This window comes from Lontra canadensis, unplaced genomic scaffold (genome assembly GCF_010015895.1).
Source record: "Lontra canadensis isolate GAN:19392208 unplaced genomic scaffold, GSC_riverotter_1.0 scaffold66, whole genome shotgun sequence".
Taxonomy (NCBI): domain Eukaryota; kingdom Metazoa; phylum Chordata; class Mammalia; order Carnivora; family Mustelidae; genus Lontra; species Lontra canadensis.
In genome coordinates, this window is record NW_022631060.1 from 8,589,078 (window position 1) to 8,610,678 (window position 21,601).

General features: G+C 56.4%; 1 protein-coding gene across 1 annotated transcript; it reads left to right on the plus strand.

The window, feature by feature from the left end:
* Positions 1–6,866: 6,866 nt before the first annotated feature.
* FADD (Fas associated via death domain) lies at positions 6,867–9,615 on the plus strand. The gene is made up of 2 exons (XM_032879722.1): positions 6,867–7,192; positions 9,221–9,615. The coding sequence occupies exons 1-2, from the start codon at positions 6,907–6,909 to the stop codon at positions 9,589–9,591; spliced, it is 657 nt and encodes a 218-aa protein (XP_032735613.1). The 5' UTR covers positions 6,867–6,906; the 3' UTR covers positions 9,592–9,615.
* The last annotated feature ends 11,986 nt before the right edge of the window (positions 9,616–21,601 follow it).

The window sequence follows — 21,601 nt, forward strand, 5'->3', positions numbered from 1 at the left end:
AGACAGGACAGCGGAAGGGCCTTTTGAAGGCTGGTTCCAGCCCCAGCGAGGGGGCGGTACCCTGCAGCACCAGGACCGCGTCCCCCCCGAAGGCCCTATGTGCTCTGAGTGAGCGTCCCACGTTTGGGGCCATGGCTTCCAGAGTTGGGATTCATGGGCTCAGGAATCGGGGGGTGGAAATGGCCCGGGCACCCTATCACCCCTAGTGCCCCACTAGCAGAACCTTCTCTTCCCGCCCCCACGACCTTGAGCTCTGCTGCTCTGAGGTCTCCGTGGCAGAGGGAGGAGGCTTCCGTCAGAGACACAGACATGACTCCAGCAAACGGGAAGCCAGACTGCTGCCCCCGGCGTCCCCGAACCATCAGGCAGAGAAGGGAGGTCCAGTGTTGGGGGGGGGGCTGACCCTGTTGCCACGGGACATGGGACCACTGCTCCACAGTGGGGGAAGGAAGGAAGAGTGTCTGGACCAGAGCAGGTCCTGTGGGCATCGAACAGTTGCAGCACCCTGGGGTGGAGGTCGATGGGAAACCACAACGACCCCTGCCAGGCAGGACTACGAATGGTCCAGACCCTCCAGGAAGGAAGGGGTTAAGTCACTCCACCAGGTTAAGACCCACAAGCAGCTGGGGTGATTGCTGAAGGCAAAGGGGAGTCGGGTGGGGAGTGGAAGGAGATGGTTACAAACACCAAACACCAGCTCTGACCCCGGGCCTCCTGCCACTACAAAAATAAGGGGTGTGTTTGTGTAGTGTTTCCTCCTGATTTTCCTGTGAGTCTGCACGTGTGTTTTGTTTTCTTTCTTCGGGCATCCCCTTATCATGTGCATAAGATATGTGGACTTGATATCCTGAGAGCGCAAGACTGTTCCTTTCACGTCACAGTATTTACCTGTGTGATGTCAGGAGACGAGTACACATCCTCCCGCCCTTCGCTTCCTGTTCTGGGGAAGGCGTTAGCATGATTTTCAGGTGGACTCATGATGCATTTTATCGTGTGAGGCGGAATTATGACCTCATCATCTTTATTTGGAGATTAAGTATGGTTTAAGCAAATGTGCGTGGGTGCCCACACTAAGACATATAACAAGGCAATGGTACAAGTAACTTTGTGCTCATGGATTTCTACAGTTTAGGGGGGAAAAGAAGCAATTCTTCATAAAGCTACACCAACTACCGAAACTCAAACAAGATGAAACAGACAACTTAAATGCCCTTATAACCATGCAAGAAATTGAATTCATAATTTAAAATTTCAAAAAAAAAAAAAAATCTCCAGGCCTAGATGGTTCCGCTGGAGAAATCCACCAAACATCTGAAGAATTAACGTCAATTTTTCATGATCTCCTCCAGAAAAGAGAAGAGGAGGGAATGTTTCGCAACTTATTTTATGAGGCCAGGATTACTGTGACACCAGAAACAAACCAAAAACAATGGAGGGGGGAAACTACTCTTATGAACTGAAATGTAAAAATCCACAACAAAATATTAGCAAGCAGATCCAACAACATATAGAAAAAGAATTATATGCCACAAACAAGTGGGATTTATTCCAGGTATAAGAGGCTGGTTAGACATGCGAAGGTAAATCCTTACAGGGGCGCCTGGGTGGCTCAGTCCTTTAAGCATCCGACTCTTTTATTTTTATTTTTTTTAAGATTTTATTTATTTATTTGACAGAGAGATCACAAGTAGGCAGAGAGGCAGGCAGAGAGAGAGGAGGAAGCAGGCTCCCTGCTGAGCAGAGAGCCCGATGCAGGGCTCCATCCCAGGACCCTGAGATCATGACCTGAGCCGAAGGCAGAGGCTTTAACCCACTGAGCCACCCAGGCGCCCCAAGCATCTGACTCTTGATTTCAGCGCAGGTCATGATCTCAGGGTGGTGAGATGGAGCCCATGTCGGTCTCCAAGCCCAGCGGGGAATCTGCTGAGATTCTCTCCTCCCCCCTCCACCTCTCCCCTCACTTGTGCTTTCTCTCTCTCTTTCTCAAATATTTAAAAGTATCTTTAAAAAGAAAGAAAGATTCACGCGATCCACCCCATCAGAACCTGAAGAAGAAAAATCCCATGATCATATCACTTGATGCTAAAAAGGCATTTGACGAAATTCTTCAATGGTTTATGATTTCAACAGGAACAACTAAAATTCTCAGCAAGTTAGGAGTAAAGAAGCATTATCTAAACTTGATAAAGAACATCTGCAAAAAAAAAAAAAAAAAAAAGCCCACAGCTTCCTACCCTCCAGCCCCCACTCCAATCAAGAACAAGACAAGGATGTCTCTTTGCGTTGTTCATTCAACCCAGCATGGGGATTTCTAGCCCCTGCAGTATGGTAAGGGAGAGAAACAGAAGGCATACGGATTGGAGAGTAAAAAAATAAAACCGTCTCTGTTTGCAGATGACATGATTGTCTACATAGAAAAATCCCAAAGATATAAACAAACACAAAAACACTCCTGAACTAACAAATGAGCTCGGCAAGGTATTGGGATATAAAATCAACATACAAACATCAATCACATTTCTGTATACTGAGAATGAACGTGCCAGAAGCAAAACTTAGAACAGCATTTAAAAGAACTCCAAAGAAAACCAAATACTTATTGTATGCACTTAACAAACTACGTACTATAACCTGAAAACGATAATTTGCTGATGAAAGAAATCAAAGAAGACCCAAATAAGTAGAGAGACATACCATGTTCATAGATTGGAAGATTCCACATGGGAAAGATGTTACCTCTCCCCGGATTGGTCTATGGATTTAATGCAGTTCCTGTTAAAATCCCAGCAAGTTTTTCTGGGCAGAGACAAGCTTATTTTTGAATTGATATGGAAAGACGCAGAGGCTAGAATAGCTAAAACAGTCTTGATATGTGGAATAAAGTCAGAGGAGTTGCTCTACACAAAATCAAGTTTTCCTATACGGCATCAACAAAGGATGGAATTGGGAGGGGTAGAATCATAGATCAGTGGAACAGAATAGGGCACATAGAAGAAAGTCAAACGTGCTTAATGAATTTTTGGCAAAGATGCACCAACATTCCGATAGGAAGAGGATGGCTTTCCAACCCACAGTGCTGGATCAATTAGACACCTACAGGCAAGACAAAACAAAACAAAACTCCACCGAAACTTTATATATTGTACCAAAATTAAACCAAAATGGATCACAGAAGGAAACAGAAAACTATAGAACTTTTAGGGGAAAAAAATAGAGGAGAAAATCTGGGTCCGAAAGGTAGGCAAAGGGATCTTAGACACAACACCTAAAGCATAATCCATAAAAAGAAAACTGGATAAAAGTGGAAGCTTTTGCCCTGTGAGAGATCATGTGAAAGAGGTAAACAGACAAGGCGCCTGGGCGGTATGGATGGTTAGGCATCCAACTCTTGGTTTTGGCTTAGGTCATGATCTTGGCGTCCTGAGATGGACCCCTGGGTCGGGCTCTGCACTCAGCTTGGAGTCTACTTGAGATTCTCTCTCTCCCTCTCCCTCTGCCCCTTCTGCTTGTGCACTCTCTCGCTCTCTCCCTCTCTCAAATAAATAACTAAATCTAAGAAAGAAAGAAAGAAAGAGAGGAAGAAAGAAAGGAAGGAAGAAAGAAAACAGACCAACCTCAGATAGTAAGGCAGTGGGTCAGACATGGGTATAGCCATGCCAATGGAGATGCAACTAACAACACCTTATGTAAGATTTGCTCATTCAGAAACGTTGTCTGAGCACCTATTAAGCTCCATTGGGTGTTCTGGGGGCTCGGAGTCCCTGCCTCCAAGTGTCACATTCTGGCAGGAGAGACGGGTGAAAAATGCAGAGCAGGAAGCCAAGTTTATGGTCAATCAGGAGACAAGAAACGTGCTCAGGGACAAAGAAACAGGGTTCGCCAGCAGGAGTGTGGGCTGAGCCTCCTTGATTGACCTCCTGCCTGGAGGGGCTGCTTCTCAGCCTCCTTCATCGGCTTCTCCAATTCTCCTACACAGCTGGACACCCCAGGGCTCAGCCCTTGACCCTCTTTTCTGTCTGCTCCCTCCACAGAGGCGACCTCACCTTGCAAATGCTCTAAGCACTATACTAGTGAGAACTCTCCAGAGAAACAGATCAATAGGATAGAGAGATCTAGACAAGAGAAGATTTATCCTAGGCATTGGCTCTAGTGGTCGTGGAGGCCAAGAAGTCCCACGATGTCCAAGCTGGGGACCTACGAAAGCCAAGGGTGTATGTAGTTCAGTCTGAGTGTGAATGCCTGAAAATGGGGTGGGGGGATGGTGCTCAAGCAGAGAGGGCAAATTCTCCCTTCCTCCGCCATTTTGTTCTATTTGGATGCTTAATGGATTGGATGATGCCCACCTGTGCCCACCAGGGGTCCCTCCCACTGGGGAGGACCATCTGCTTCGCTCAGAGCATCAATTCACAAACTCTCATCAAGCTGACACTTAAAATTAACCACCGCACACACCATCTACGGGCTGAATACTCCCCAGTTCACATCTCCTGCCCGGGTCTCTGTTCTAAACCCTTGTCTTGGGGCGCCTGGGTGGCTCAATTGGTTAAGCCTCTGCCTTCAGCTCAGGTCACGATCTCAGGGTCCTGGGATCGAGCCCTGCATCAGGCTCTCTGCTCAGCAGGGAGCCTGCTTCCCCCTGTCTCTCTGCTGCCTCTCTACTTGTGATTTCTGTCAAATAAATAAACTCTTTAAAAAAAAAAAAACAACCTTGTCTTCTGCATGCCACTGTGCAATCAACATCTCTACCAGGTCCTCCTTGACCCCCCACCCACCCACCCACCTGGGTCAGTCAGGGGACTTCCTGCATTCTTGGCACCCTCAAACTTTGCAAGGGTCCTCGGTCCCCCTGCATTACGTACACCTCCAAATCAAAAGAAGTCTGCCCCCTTCTCATCCCCACCCCTGCTCTCAGTCCAAATACCCTCATCTCTCATCAGGGTTATTTAGCCTCTACACAGTGGCAGAGTAACCCTCTAAAAATGGAACACCAGGTTCATAGCAGCATTATTCATAACAGCCAAAAGGCGCTGTTAAAAAAGGAACAAGGGGCCCAGAATTGCATCACTTTTCCCCCACCACAACAAACCAAGACTCTTCTGCCACGTCGACCTACCCTCTCCTAGGAATGTAACCTCAAACCAGACAATCTGGGGTTCCCTGCCAGGCACTAGTGAGGGGATCTGCAGGATAGACCTTGCCAGAACAATCCACTCTTCCTTAGAAAACTTCCTTTTCTTCCCCTTCTGCCTATAAAAACCTTCTGTTTTGTACACTCAGCTCCCCAGAGCTTTCTCTTTGCAACACGGGATGCTGTCTGGTTCATGAGTTATTGAATAAAGCCAATAAGATCGTCAAATTTACTCAGTTGAATTTTGGTTTTGAGCAGTGAAACAATTGAAATGTCCATCAGCCGATGACTGGATATATTCAAATGGGGTCTCTCCCGACAGTGGACTGCTGCTGACTCGTTAAAAAAGAACAGAACACCCGCACATGCTACAACATAGGTGAACTTTGAAAACATTCTGCCCTGAGAAAGAAACCAGGCAGGAGAGGCCACACAGTGCATGGTCCCATTTCTAGGAAGTGTCCAGAATAGTCCAATCCAGAGAGGCAGAAGATAGGGTAGTGGTTATCAGGGACTGAGCGGAAGAGGCGGAGGGGAAGGAAGTAATTGCTAATAGGCAGCAGGTTTCTATTCCATGTGATGAAAACGTTCTAAAATCACCTAATGGTGAAGCTTGCACAACCTTATGAATATACCAAAATCCAATGAAATGCACACTTTAAACGGGTAAGTTACATAGGTCATGAATTGTCTCAATTAAACATATATATAATTTTTTTTTTTTTTTTTTTTTTTTTTTTTTTAAGCAAACTCGGCCGGCTTCCCTCCTCTGCTCACACTCTGCAGGGGCTCCGCTCAGGGGCCGTAAAGCCGGTTGCGCACCTGGCCCAGGAGGCACCCTCCTAGTCCACCCCTCCCCTCTCCTCTCTGGCAACCCCAGAGACTCCAGACACTTCGGCCCCCCAGCTGTCCCCAGAACCTCCGCTTTTACGTGCCGCTGCTGTGGCTGTGCCTCCGCCCGCACCCTTCCCCCCAACACCCACACACCTGGCCACCGGCCCCTGCACCTGGTTCCGCACCTGGTCCCCGCACCTGCACCTGCGCAGTGAAGCCTGCTCCGACCGCCCGCTCCGTTCGTGCCCCCGCCTGCGCACCGCCCATCCCCTCATCCACTGTGCCATGGCTCTTCCTAACTTCGGGCAGACGGCACGACTTTCTTATCTGTATTACGTAAGCTCGGGTGCTGATGACGTAACTCCCCGCCGGTGGACAGTTCTGCTCTTTGCTCCCAAATGTGTTCCCAGCACTTACTGCCTGGCACACAGCAGGCGCTCAATGAATACTAAAGGCATGCGAACGCATAAATGACTATCGCTTGAGAAATGAAATATTAATGAAATTAAACCTCAAAAGTCCGATAAACCTCGGACCAGCCTTTTCCGCACCGAGAGAGGCACTCTCAGCAATGTTAACAATAAATGCATTTATTCTCGGCACCCGCGGTGCAACACTGCCCAGGGAACGCAGGTCCCCCCTCTCGGCTCGCTCTTGGGACCCGGAACCCGGGGGCCACAGTACCGCGCTGGGCGGTAGACGGTCTGCAGGGCGCAGGCGCGGAAGCCCTACAGCCTGGCGCCTCGAGCTCTCCGGGAACTTCCCCTGGCGGCCGCGGGGTACCTCCCGGGCGGAAACGGCTACAGCAGGGCCAGGGCCGCATGCGCGTCCTGGAGTTCTCGCGAGACTGCGGGAGAGTGGGCGTGGGCGCGGACTTCCGGCGGCGCGAGCTGAGTGACGCGGGGAGGCGGTTGGGGCGGAGTGGGGCTCGGGCGGCCGCCGCCATGGACCCGTTCCTGGTGCTGCTGCACTCGGTGTCCACCGGCCTGTCGGACGACGAGCTGACCGAGCTCAAGTTCCTGTGCCGGGGCCGCGTGGGCAAGCGGAAACTGGAGAGCGTGCGCTGCGGCCTGGACCTGTTCGCGGTGCTGCTCGAGCAGAACGAGCTGGACGCCGAGCACACCGAGCTGCTGCGCGAGCTGCTCGTGTCGCTGCGGCGCCAGGACCTGCTGCAGCGCCTGGACGGCTTCGAGGCGGGCGCCGCGGGCAGGGCCCCGCCGGAGGAGCGAGGTGGGCGCGCGGCGCCGGGGGCGGGGGCGGGGCGGGGCCCGTGCGCCCCGCGGTAGCTCGGCCGGTCCTCCGGGGTTCCCCTTCCCCGCGTTCGATTGCGCGGATTTTCTCCGGACGCTCGCGGGAGGCGGGTCAGCCGCCCGCTTTGCTGATGGGGAGCCCGAGCGCCTGGAAGTTTAACCCACCCTGGGGTGGAAGACGTGGACAAGCACACACCCAGCTCGCCGCCGCTCCGTCCCCCCTGCCTGCGGCGAACGAGCGCGCTCCGAAGGAGAGGGCGTCGCGCACCGCCCCTGGGTGGGGGAGCTAGGTGTGCCGCCGCTGCTTTCGTTTTCCTTCCGCCTCTGGGAGCGCCCCACTGGCGTCCTTGACGCGGAGAACAGGGAACGGCTCTCGCCCAGCGGCGTAGTCCTCAGGATAGCTCTGTGCTCGGGTTCCGCGCTCGATCTCTCTTCGTGTCTTACAGGCCGGAGGACCGGGGCTGGGAGGTGCAGTGAGGAGCCCGAGATGCCCGGCCGGTTGCTGGCTGGGACCAACTGAGGCAGCCTTGGCGGGCGGGCGGGATTAGCCCTACCCCTCTCTGACCAAGGCCCTTCAGAGTGGCTTCCTGCCCTGTGCGCAGGCATCCCCTCTTTCTTCCCTCCTCTGGGGCTTGCACAGTCCTTGGGGAGTGAAAATGAGACCTGGGTAGAGCAGGGCGTCTCAGCCACACCCCTGTGTTCTCAGAGCCCTGGGAGGGGTGCTGGGGAGTGCTCTGGGGACACCTCTCATAGGCTGGAAGCTCTTGCCTGGCATCAGCCCTTCGGTCACCAGGTCAGAAAGGGTAGACCCATAGCAGCACGGGTGTTACTCCATAAAGATCTTACTGGTGCAGATGGGGACGGGACTGCTCTGCCTGGGATCAGTCGGATTCAGACTTCCTGTCCAGACACACTCACACATACACACACCCCTGTGTAAGCATACACACGCGCACCAGGCCGTGCAAACAGGACAGGACGTAGAAGAGCTACGTTTTTAAGGACATTGAGCAGGGAGGAGACTGGGGACATAATGCATCTAGAAGCCCGTGCACACACCACAGATCTGTCCGTCTATGCGTGTACATATGGTGTGTTGCAAGAGAGCACACCGGAGATTACCAGGTAGGGGTGGGTTGATGAGGGCCTGTCCTGTATTACTCTTGCTCAGAAGACGGGGTAGCGTCCTGGTCGGGTGCACTGGCACTGGGCTCGTCAGGGTTTCCCTTTCTACCTGTGCCATTGTCTAGCTGCATGGCATCAGGAAAATACTCCTCTTCCCTGTGCCTCAGTTTCCCTCTCTGTACCATTGGTCACAGTAACACAAGTGCCCGCTTGCCCACCTGCAGGGGACAGAGGAGTCGGCACACAGGCTGACAGCATCTTGGGGGTGTGTAGCTGGAGACACATTTGCTGGGGCCCTCTGAGCAGCGTTTTGCCCTTCCTCTCCTCTCGCTACCGCCATTCCAGAAACTACCTGTGAAGGTCGGTAGTGCCCCACCTGCTGGTCTCAGTCATGATCTCTCCACCGATGAGGACACGGTAGCCAGGGACCAAAGACTGATGGTCAGTCCAGGCAGCTTCCAAAATAAGAATTGGGGTGTTTTCGTGCTCCAGGGCTGCCATACAAAGGACCACAATTCGGGGCCTTAAAGTGACATGGAACTGATTCCTTCGCAGTTCCGGAACCAGAAGTCAAAGGTCAAGTTGTCAGCAGAGCCGCACTCCCTCTGGAGGCTGCAGGACAGCATCCTTTCACCTCTTCCAGGATGTGGCGGCTGGGGACATTCTTTGGCCAATGGAGTGGGCTGGTGGCAGGACTGGAGGCCCCCCTCAGGCTTTCTCTGACCTTCCCCTGGCCCCCTACTGCTGCGTGACCCCAGCCTCTGCAGGAGGACCTCTCCTGTCCCCAGCACTTGGGCAGCACCAAGAAGCGCTTTGGGAATATGGGGTTACTCGTCCCCAAACGTGTCCCCCAAACCTCTGGTAAATCGTTTTCTTTCCCCAGAGCTGCGTGCAGCATTTGACATCGTCTGTGATAACGTGGGGAGGGACTGGAGAAGACTGGCCCGGCACCTTAAAGTGACAGACGCCAAGATCGACGCCATCGAGGAGAAGTATCCCCGCAACCTGACCGAGCAGGTGAGGGAGTCGCTGAGAGTCTGGCAGAGCGCCGGGAGGGAGGACGCGACAGTGTCCCACCTGGTGAGCGCGCTCAGGGCCTGCCAGCTGAACCTGGTGGCCGACCTCATCCTGGAGGATCAGCAGGCCCAGGAGAATGAGAGCAAGACTGCGAGCAGTGCAGGTGGGGACAAGAGCCCCGCCGAGTCTCTGACGTCCTGGGGTTCGGATGGGCCTGCCTTGGGGGGCCCCTGGTGACCCAGCTGCTCTTCTCCAGGGGCCCGAGGCCCGAGGGCGTCCACGCAGCCCGAACTTGGGTCCCCCCTACCACCACCAAAGTTGACCAAGTGCCTTCCACGCGCCGGTGCTATGATGACCTAGCAGGGCACCAGGACAAGGGACCCCGGCGCTCGAGTCACAGCTGGCTTCACAGAGTGGTGCCCGGGGGATTCGGCCGCCGTGCAGATGCTTTCATTCGTGCCTCAGGATCGCCCTTGAGAAGGAGAGTCTGTCCTGTGAGATGAGCCCTGCACGAGGAGGTTTCGGATCCATGCCCAGCAGGTAGAAGGAACGTCAACGTCAGCGGTGCTCAGTGCTGTTACTCAGCAGGTGGGGACCTTGTGCAGTCCGTGGCTAGACAAAGTCAGTAGCAATGGGAGAGCCGGAGGTGGAGCCAAGGCTGTCGGGCTCCAGAGCCCACACGGTGACCACTGGGTCACTCTGTTGCTGCCACAGTTGGCCACAGGCTTTGAGGCCATTGGCTAGACCCATACACCAGGTCAGGCGGTGTGGAGGTCCCTGGTGGGCTCATGGCCCTTGAGGGTGTGTGGGGGAGGATAGTAAGGCTCGTGAGCACGGCCTGCGATAGGATCGTCCCGTGTTCGGGCGGTGGACGCCCTGGGTGCGGCACCAGCGGGAGTTCTCAGAAATACTATGACTTCTGTGATGCCACAGTTTACTGTTTTGTATCAAAATCACTATTCTGGTAACAGGATCCTGTAATCTTAAAAAGTGGTCTTTCTGCTTTTACGGTAATCCTATTAAAGCTTATTCCTTTACAGTGGAAAGCTCCATGACCCAGAATTTTACATTCCTTTTGAGGATTACTTCATTTCTCATATTCTTGAAAGTCCCGTTGTGGTCGATTTCAGTACCCTGGGCCGCTTCTCTTAGGCTGAACCATGAGCAGGGTGGCCGGACTCCTAACAGCTCTGGGAGCCACTGACCAGGGGAGCGTTCGTGCCCAGCAGACTGCTCGGCTAGAGGCCACCTTTCGCCAGCTTTGGGCCCACCTGCCACTGAGTGGCATCAGAGAGCCGCGTGGCCATACCTTGTTCAGGCCTTCGGCTGTGACCTTGGGAGAGCCCCACATGAGGTCCTGGCCGCATTGTCCTGCTAAGCTACAGAGCAGCCTTGGAGTCCCTGCACGCCTTCAGCAAGTCTGTACTGATGCCAGACAGGGCGAGGGCTGGGCCACCACAGGAAAGGAGAGCGCCGTGGCCCTACTCTGTGGACCTCAAGCTCCGGACCGGAAATCCAGGCATTAAGCAGAGCATAAGCTCAGGGTGCTGTTGAGGCACTGAGCCCGTGTCAGGCCCGCACTGGCGCGGCCTGGCCCTGTGTCACGCGCTGTCTGTGTCCTTAGCCCCCGCCCCCAGCCAGCCATCGCACCTGCTTTGCAGGCCCCGGGGCCGAGCTAGTTCTGCGGATAGCAGACATGACAGCACTGTCAGTAAACGTCAGGAGCTTGGCTGACGGGCCGCTTTGGGAAGTAGGTTTGCTGAAAACGATGTCCGTGTCTCTGGGACACGGAGCTGAGCGGTTCTCCGGTTCCCTCCTGGCTTATGAGATAAGCTGCGGGAAGGGTGAATGCCGAGCGCCCTGACCCGCGCCCTCCATCCCCCCGTGTGCCCCTCACACCCGGAAAGACCCCCCGCCATCCATCACACCATGTGTCATGATAGAGGCTCCAGTGACCTGTGATTTCTGCACCTATGGGCAGCGAGTGGACAGGGCCTGGTCCCCAGCTCTGCCACCAGCTTGTTCCTGTGGCCCGCCTCTCAGTCCCACGGTTGTGAAGGCACCGGGTACCCCCCACCCCCAGCACTCACATCCCTGACCTCCGCAGAGAGCAGCTCCTGGCCACATGGTGAGGGGGAAGGAGCAGGGTCCCGGAGCAGCCACAAGGAGCGCGAGGCCGGGATCTGGGTTCGAGACCTGGAATAGATGACGGGCGAGGAGTGTCCCCACCCTGTGTGGCTAGGCTCTGCGCGCCGCCCGCTTGCCGGGGCCTGGAGGTGGCCCCCTCCACCGCCCTGCATGAGGGCGGAGCCATAGAGCCTGGTGATGGGGGTGCGCGGGCACAAGCAGCTGTCCCCAGAGATGCTGGCTCAGAGCCAGATGGAGGCACCAGTCTGTTCTGCCAGATCGCACATCCGTGGGCCGGAGGCTTCTGCCCTCGCCAGCACCGCACCGGGCTTGGAGCCACGACAGCGGGACACGCAGCCTGCCCTTGGGAAGCACACGGTTTCCCTGCTTCGTGAAGCAAAAGAAGTGTGACGGAAGTCAACACAGGCATGCAGTAAAAACGCAAGCACTTACATGGACCCTGGAAATGGAAAGATGCACGGCAAGGGTTGGAGAATGATGGTTTTGTTTTGTTTTATTTTAAAGATTTTATTTATTTATTTGACAGAGATCACAAGTAGGCGGGGGTTGGGGAAGCAGGCTCCCCGCTGAGCAGAGAGCCTGACGTGGGGCTCGATCCCAGGACCCTGAGATCATGACCTGAGCCAAAGGCAGAGGCTTTAACCCACTGAGCCACCCAGGTGCCCCAAATGATGGTTTTTTTAAAGATATTTATACTTTCTGTGTTTTCTACGTTTTCTATAATGTGTTTTTCATTGTCCCCTAGATACAGTTGCGTGGGAGTGTCCCCAGCAAGGCACGGAGCATGGGGTCCCCCCCGACTCTGCCCCTCGTGGCTTCATCCCCCTAAAAAGGGACATTTCGGTAAATCTCAAGTGCTTGCCCAAGTCTGTGGCAGCTTGCTCCTCAGGCACCTTGGAATAAGCAGTGACATTCTGCCCAGAGCCCCGGAGCTTCTGTCCCTCGGGCTCTCACTACAGTGGGGCCAGCCCGGGGCCGCTGGTCCTGAGATGTTGCTTGTCACCCTCACGTCTGAGCGTTTTCTCCACCGTTGAGCTGAACCACGGCTCCAAGGGAGCAGGTATTCTGGGACGGGCCTGACTGATACCTGAGCAGAACTAGGACCTTTGCGATGGGACCGGTGACGCCCTGCCCTGGATCGGGGAGTGGCTACATTTTCTAGAGGAATCTCCCATGGCAACTTCACGAAAAACAGTTCATGTTCCATTTAGACTTTTTTGTAAGGCTTTTCCATGAAATGTGTACTTCCAGTAAAGGTTACACACGAGTCCCGTGGTTTACTTGAAAGTTCAAGTTAGAGGCACATTTTGCCTTAGTTCTTCTTTTCCCGAGAAAGACGGGGGCAGAGGCCCAGTTGTGCATGCTTTCAGGCCAACGAAGGGGGGTTTGGCCAAGTGCTTCCTGGAACAGAGAGCCAGCTCCCTGGTTTCAGGGCCCCCCAGATTTCCCGGCTTCACACCCCCCCCACCCTCCCACCCCAGCCAGCCCTGCTGGGCTCTGGACCTGTGCACACACAGACTCTGCCAGACCCTTCCAGACACTTGCAGTGGGGCAGGCTCGAGGCAGACCCTCCCCCATCCCATCTCCTCTAGGGCATTTGATGTTTGTCTTCCTGATTGCATGACATTTTCTCCTGCCGGTTCTTCCTCTGGCCACCGCATCTCAGACCCACTCCCCGTCCCTGCACTTCTAGAACCCTCTTCCCACTCAGCACCCAAGGAAGCCAGGCCTCGGCCTCACGCGCCAGGTGGCCAGGGCGGCCACGTGGTTCCCTGAAGCCCCAAACCCTGACTGTCCGCTGCCAAGGGGCCACACCTTTTGCCTCGTACGTGCCCGTTCACCGACCCAGGGATCAGGCCGTGGGCACCATGGCGGTCCGGCATTATTCTTCCCGGGGCACGCACGTCGGTTCTGTGCTTGGCACCACGATCCGCCCAGTTGCCAAAGGTGCAGACTGAGCCCCCTCCCCGGGGGGCTCCCTCCCACACTGAACAGCCACTCCTTCCCACCCACCCACCCACATCCTCTCCTGCCCCTCCCCCACGGAGCCCCATCCCTTCTCAAGGACCCCACCCTCCGTCAGCCCCCAGGCGCGAGCAGGATCTGACGACAGCCCCTGCTCCCCTCAGCCACCAGCTCTCCGCGTCCGTTTCAGTTTAGTGTTTGTATTTCCGTGATACCGACGGAGTCACCTTGCCCACGGCTTCTAGCCACGTGACGTGTGTGGTGCTTGGGCCCCGCGGGCAAGCAGACCGGGAGCAGCGTGTGCTCACGTGCAGACGGCCAGTCACCCGACGTGTGCTGATAGAGACGGGACTTCCCTCTGCAGGGAACACTGTCCGCCGAGGTCCCCTTTCATCAAAGAAGCCTTGTGTCTTAAGTCCCCGACCGAGTGACAGACGGCAGGAGTCACGTGTGTAATGCTCACTGCGTTGTCACCCAGGAACAGAGACGGATTCAGGGCCTGAAAGGCCCTCCCTGAGCTGGAGCTCCGTCTGCCTGCGGATGGAGCGTTTGTGGTACGGCTTGAAGAGAAAAGCAGCCCAGCCCTCTGGGTCACCCGAGGCGCCGGGCAGTTACGAGGCCTCCTGATCCCCCAAACCGCCCGTCGGTGCAGACGGTGTGGATGTACTCAGTGGCCCGCAAAAGTGGCTGTAAGGGTGCGCTGTGACGTACATTTTACCACAGAAAAGCCTACCTCTTATTAAACTAACTCTCGTTTCATTGTGATGTTAATCTAAACCCTGCGTGTCTTGTGGGCTCTTCTCTCCGGGATTGACCCTTTTAATGCCATTTGGTAGTTCTCGAGGCTCAGAAGCACGAGGTCGTATCTGACCCCACATCTGTCTATCGAGGTAACGTGATCGTAAGACCTTGCTCATCGCTGGGAGATCGGCTCCCTGCCGCTCTTCCCAGAGGGGTTTCTGGCTAGAAAAACCCAGCTCCAGGGGTCCCCAGGAGGGCCACCCAGCCCCACGCACCTCATTCCTGAACCCCCATCCCCAGTCCTTACCAGGCCTAAGGCCCCGCTTAGACACCCAGTCTGATGGCAGCCTTGCCTGACCCCCCCAGTCCTAGGGCACACACAGAGGGGCAGTCAGGCTGGGGCAAATGCGGGCAAGCAAGCAGTGTTCTCCCAGGGGCTAGGCTGCCCCTCTGCCCATCGCCGGTGCCAGCACCCCCAGCCACCCTTCCCTAGGGGACCAAGCCCCAGGATTTGCCCTTCACAGTGCCTAGTCCCAGGGAGGTGTCTCCCACCCCCTGAGTCACCGCAGACCCCCCCCCAAGGGTTCCTGTCTGTAGGCAGAGTCGATCTGCGCGCACGAGAGCACACACAGCCCTTCGTAGCAGGCTGTCTGCTTCATCCCCTGTGCCCATTCATCCGTCCATGTGCTCACGCTCCGTTCTTAGCAAAGGGCCAGTGGCTTGACCTTCTAGCTGGGTGACCCCCTCCCCAGCAGAGCACCTCCCACCCCCCTTTCTCACCTGATCAGACCCTCTCCCAGGGTCGCTGCAAGGTTCAAAGAGATGAGGTGTGGTGTCTGGGAGTGACTGGCACATTGCGAAGGTCACTAAGTTTCATCTTAATGGTTGCTGAATGACTGCGTGGTGTTTTTTTTTTTTTTTTTAAGATTTTATTTGACAGACAAAGGTCGCAAGTAGGCAGAGAGGCAGGCAGAGAGAGAAAGAAGGATGCAGGCTCCCCGCTGAGCAGAGAGCCCAATGTGGGGCTCGATCCCAGGACCCTGAGATCATGACCTGAGCCGAAGGCAGAGGCTTTAACCCACTGAGCCACCCAGGCGCCCCTGACTGTGTGTTTTAAAAGGCTTTGCCTTTACACCAGCTTGGCTGGGTCAAAACGCTCTCAAATCAGGTTCCATCCTGAAGGTCTTTGGAGGCACTGAGGCTGCATGGGGAAGCAGCCTGAGTCCTGTGAGGGGTTTGATATTAGGAGAGAGGAATCCTGTGTCCTCTGACCCCACTGAGAGCCCAGACTGTAAACCAAAGACTACAAGAAATGAGATAAAGGTACAAAGATGGGCAAGACTGGGAGATGAGGCCGCTTTCCCCTTTCAAGGAGGCATGGCCTCGGAGAAGGCCGGCCTCCAGAGTCCACTGCCCGGGTTCAAGTGCCAGCTCCGCCGTGTGTCCAGCTCTTAGAAGTGCACGGGGAGCAGTGAGGCGGTGGGGGGGCCGCAATTCCAGCCACAGAGCTGCCTAGACACGCAGCTCACAGAGTCCTTGATCCAGCCCACTCTGCCCGGGCTCCCTGTCCCAGGAGCTGACACTTGTGTTTCAAAATGTTTAAGCCCGTTTGATTGAATTTTCTGGTATTTGTAGTGAAGGTGATCACACGGGAGTTTAGAATTTGATAAAGATGGTGTTTCAGATTAGAAAAAAAATTCAGCTGTGGGGCCGGGTGAGCCGGGGGAGAGGTCTGCGGTGAGGTCTGGGACAGGAAGGAGAGGGCCATCAGACAAAAGACCTCGCTCTGGCCACTTAGAGAACTGGGAATGTCTGCTTGTCAGGAAAACATGACGGTTCCCCCCACCCCTTATCCGTTGTTTCCCGCCCCTCCAGTTACTCCCCGCCAGTGGTGCTCCTGGCGAGGTGATCCTCCTGCTGGCGACCCGACTCCGCATCCCCTCTGCCCTGTCGCCGTGTGGGCCCGAGGAGCAGGGTAGGGACGGTGCAAGGCATTTTGAGATCGGGGCTCATTCACGTACCTGTCAACTGCCGTACATTGTAATGTCCCTTTTTGTTTGGTTGTTCATCTCCAAATGCGCCTGATCTAGAAATGAAACTTTGTCCCAGGTGTGTATGGATAGGTAACAATGCGGGGGTTCAATACCACCCAGGGGTTCAGGCATCCACGGGGGAGGGTTGGATAGACAAGTTTGGAAGGCAGGTGTTCATAGACGAAGGAACTCAAGTTTAGGGTAAAGATCCTATTCAATGTCATTCACCTGTTTGCTTTTGAACAAGTGTTTGCTGAACACCTACTATGTGGTAGACAATGCCGGGACCATTTGGGCCCGCTGCTTTCATGGAACTTTTGTTCTAGCAGAAGAGACAGACAGACATCCTCATGGGATCCCGAGTGGAGGGGAGGCCTGCAGGACCCCAGGGAAGACTGCCCAGGGCTGGGCAGACGCAGCAGCCTCCCCGAGGGACAAAGGCCAAGTGGCAGGGAGCGGCTGGGAAGGGCAGGGATACGGCCATCTCGTAGGGCCTGTCACACGGTTTTGGCGACAGTGACAGCTCTAAGGTTCCCTGGAGCGGCTCTGCACGAGTCATAGGGCGCTGTGGCCCTCCTTAGGTCTCCAGGCCTCCCACTGCCTTACCAGCTTGCTCAGTGGCCTGAGCCCCTCCGAGCTCTGCTCCCTTCTGTTTTTCACTTCCGTTTTGCAGCTAGAACTGCCACGAGTTTGGCTTCTGTCCTGAAAGCCAGGGGAAGGCCCTGCAGAGGCCCAGTCAGGGGCTTTGAGATGAGATTTGAATTTTTCAAGCTCCAGCTCGGGGCTGGACTGGAAGGTACTGGTGGGGCCATGGGAGCTGGTCCGGGCCAGGTGGGGGATGATGGAGGGACCTTGGGCTTGTGTGGTGCTGGAGCGGCCGGCAGGAATGGTTCCAAGCTGGCGTCTGGCATGCGTACAGGGAACGAGACAGGGAGGTGCCCTGGAGGCTCAAGGAGGTGTCCAGTGGGCAAGGACGTGCCGCACAGGCCTGGCGCGAGAACTTCGTGAGTGTGTGGGTGCCAGCTGTCCAGGGAGGTGCAGGGGCCAGACCCTGGAAGGAGGGGATGCCAGGCCTGTGGGGACAGGGAGAAGCAGGGACCTTGCACCTGCCCACCACCCCTGATTCCACCCCCCACCCCCCCCAAGAATCTTCTAGAGCCGGTTCCAACTGCAGATACCAGGCCGCACCCCCAGAGAGTCTGATTCAGCCCTGGGTGGGGCCACACTTTGCCTCACCACTGCCTGGGGCACAAGGACTCTGTAATCACAGCCAGGCTGCCCTCCGCTCTAACCTCTTCCCAGCCGGGCTGCTCAGGACAGGACAGGCCCCACGGAGCCACAGAAGGTGGTCCCGGCTCCTCCGGGGCCTCCCACCCCCACGAGCCTGGAGCCATGGGCTACAGGGAGGGGCTGTGTCCTAGGGAGGCAGGTGGTCACCTCCAGACTCCCGACCACTAAGCCCACCGTCCCCTGGGGTTGGCAACGGCATTCCCAGTGGATGTGGCTTTTGTTTGGGTTTCGGGTTAATCTGAGAGGCTCTGCCACCCGATGGGTAAAACAAAAGCGATGTGATTCACCCTCCGTCCTCCCTGGCTGGGCTCCCGGCCCACTCAGGGGGGTGGCATTGGCCGCCTCTGACACCACAGAGTCCCGCAACTGGGCCCCAAGTCCTCCGGTGCTGGGACCCACAGTGGGCATGGGAGGGACCCCGCTAGCATTGGAACCCTAACCCTGCATTTCCTGTGGGTGAAGTCGGGGTGCTCCTGCCTTCCCCTAGGGCTAGCCAACGCAGAACCTGGCAGTTCCTCCAAAGCTGGTCATTGATTTGTTATCATAAGGTGGGGACTGCCTTCGGCATTGGGCAGGGAGGCAAGGACTTGGGGATGAACAAAGTGTGGGGCCTGACGTTGAGAGGTTCCCAGTATAATGGGAGAGACAGAGAAACAATGACAAGAGGGCAGTCCTCAGAGCCGAAGTGATTTGTGAGGTCACGAGGAAGAGCTTGGGCAGAACCCAAGCGTCTGGCTCCAAGGACCACGCCAGGTCCAGGACACCTAACCGTTTCCCAGAAGGGGCCTTTTGAGTTGGATTTCGTAGGTTAGGTAGGAGTTCTCCAGGTGGCGAACGGTTCAGCTGCAGGAAATAGGAAGTGCAGAGGCGGGGAGGAGACAAGTCGGAGGGCTTATTCAGGACGCAGCAAGCGGGTAGAGTAGTGGGGCCAGTTCCTGGCAGGCTGAGGGGGCTGTTTGCAGCCTGAAGGTAAAGGAAAGGCCTGGAGCCGCAAGGGGAAATTCGAAGAATTAGGTGCTCTCCCTCAGAAAGGATGCAGTGCGCTCATTAAGGCCAGTCCAGCAGCCTCCGCTGCTTCCAAGGTGCCTGGAGGACTTGCCTCTGTTTTCAGCTTCACGGGAACCTGAGACTGTGGTTGAGGGAGGTGGCTTCCCCCTCGGGACCAGCGAGAAGTGCAGGTGCACGTGGGCAGGGCCGGGTGGTGATGAGCTCGGGGGTCTCGAGGTAGGAGGTGGAGGAGTGAGGGCTTCCGTTGCCCTGCCCGACCAAAAACCAGCCTGCCCTGCGGAACCTTCTAGTTCCCCAGGCAGCACGGCAGGCTGGGAAAGTGGCCCAGTCTGGGACGGGGGCTTGGCCCTTCCCAGGCTGCATCCTGTCTGGGGGCTTCCGGGGAAGGTGTCCCCACAGGCTGTAACCAGGGAGTGCCCCTGCCCAGCGCGGGAGCACCCCCAAAGCTGAAATAAGGCTCCTGCGTGCTCCAAAAATACTCTGCTGAAAGCGCTGGCCAGCCAGCCCTGGAAATCACCCCGTCAGCTGGCTTCCTGCCCAGAGGAGGCAGGGTGGAGGCAGGGAGGCACGCTTCCGGTCCCCACACCCTTTTATTTTGGGAAAATCAAAGGCTCTCCCCCTGCGGAGGGAGGGGCGGCACTGACCCTCGCCGCTCTTGCTGGAGAGCAGCGGGGCTCAGAACAGGACAGCGGCCCGCCCTTCCCCCACCCGCTCACTCCTGTACCAGCTCGTCTGCTCCGGGCCTCAGCGAGCCACTGGACCCCAGACCCCGGACCCTGGGGGGATCTATTCTGTTGCTTACGTGCTGTGACACCGTAGGGACCAGTGTCCTCTCATGGCACAATGGCGACAGACTGCTGGCAGGTCTGCCGTGCTGTGAGGCAGCAAGGGGACAGTGCAGACAAGGTCAGTGCCCCACGGACCGCCCTGACTGGGCCTTGGTCACTCATTCCTCAGGATCGCCCACGGGCCTAGCTTAACAGACCGGTGGGTTCCTCCCAGCAGCCTCCGACCTGCTGACCTCTGACCTACCTGCCTTTAAGGCTGCCACCCTGGCTCCAAACCTTTCTCATTCCTCTTAAACCCCATGGCAGACCCCCACCCCCACCATCTCTATCCCCACCACCCACCAGCGACCTTGGGTCCTGTTTCCAAAGCGAAGGGAGGCAGGGGGACCCCCTTCTTCCACCCAACCCCCCACTCCTGGCCTCAGCTCCTGTGCCTGGCTCAGATGCTTTCTGTCTGGCCTGTGGAACAAGCACCTGCCACCTCCCCAGACGCTGCCTTGCCCCTTCCTCCACGGGGGGCCTGAGACCAACCCCTGAGGCTGGAGCCTGACCCTCTGGTTTTTCCCTACTGCTGGCGCCTTTCCCCAATCCCAGACCCCAGGACCACCTTCGCCACAGACCACCTGCTCTTCTATTTACGTAGCTTTTTCTTTAAAGTGACTCTCTTTCCTCACTTGATTTTAAATCACAGAAAGCTTGATGTGTCCACCACAGTAGGAAAGCGGCCTGTGGCGGACGGCGCTGGTGTCCCCACTGTCTGTCCACACCTTGTTTCCATGAGGCCCCCGACGTTTAGCTGAGGCGTGGCTGCCCGCAGTCCAGGCCCATTTCCCAGCTCACCTCGCAGGGTGGTGTGGACATTCTCCGGAGTCCGGCAGGCGGATGCGCGCTTCAGCACCCCCTTCTTCCTTCTGGAACGCAAACGTGATAACCAGAGCACGGGCAGCACTGTTGGACCATGAGAAGAACAGCAAGAAGACGGAGGGAGCCCGGGCCCCTGGTGGCTCCTGATGGCCGTGGCGCCTCTCCACCAGCCCTCGAAGTTCTGTCTCAGGGCTGCATTTGTTCGAGAGAAATACACTTCTCTCACTGAAGCCACTGTGGTTCGGGGATTTGCAGGCAGTGACTGTATGAATGAATGAAAAAAATAATATTCTGCAATTGTCGGTAGGACCGGCTGCCCGTCGAGGCTCTGGACACGAGGGCTGCTGTGTTTGTGAAGGAAAACATTAGTCATCATTAGCCAGAGACCGTCTCTGTGTATCCGGGACCGGTAGCTGAAACAGGAGTGACTTTCTCCCCACGTGATTCCAAGCAGGTTAGTGCCAGGTCCCTTACCTCACCGCTGCCTCAGATCAGCGGGCTGGACATGCCCCGACGGCTGGAGGCACGGCATGGCAAGAGAGCCTGCCTCCCTCAGCATCCCCTCGGCCACCCCCACGTGTGGCCTGGGATCACCTGGCCGCGCGCCCTCCCTGGGGCCCCGTGTGCTCGGTCGTGGTGAGCAGCCCCGCTCTGAGCCGTGGACATGTTCATCGCCCTCCAGAACCTCACGTCCTGCCTGTCGCGTGGCCACACGCCCCCTCCTCACACCCCACCCAGAGATGATGCTGGTTCGTCATCTCACACATGTTTCTCGAGCCCTTGCTGTCGGTGGCTACAAGCATGGGCTCTGGAACCAGACCGCCGGGCCTGCCTCCTGCTGGGACACTTGGGGAGTTATGTCGCTTCTCTCCACCTCAGTGCTGCCCGTCTATAAAATGGGCCTGAAGGGTTAGACCACTCGATACATGTCAAGCCCTTAGAAAAGAGCCCGGGATGGGCTAAGCCCCCAGGATGAGCTAGCTGCTACTGTTGTGTGTCAAGCAAGGGGCCCATAGCCACAAACTGGATAGGCAGGGAGTCCGCTCTCCTGGGGGAGACAGGGTGACCCGCCTGAGCCTCTCCACACATAGCTTCAGCCCTGCCCGTCAGCGTGGCTCGTGCTGTGCCAGAACTCTGGTCGCCTTTGATTTCCGAGCACCTGGCAGGAACCTGCCATGCCACAGGTGCTTGGGAAACAGGACCGACAGAGTGATGAGCGTCCGCCTTCCTCCCGACCAGGTCCCCGACCCGAGCCCAGCACTATTCCTTCTGCCAGTGGCTTTCTTCCCCGCCAGGCCATGCCACTGACTCACACGGGCGCATACGTTCAAGTGAGAAGATGTTGGCACCGTGGAGCCCGGGCCAGGAGGTCCGAACACTGGCTTTGGATTCAGACTCTCCAGTCCGTCC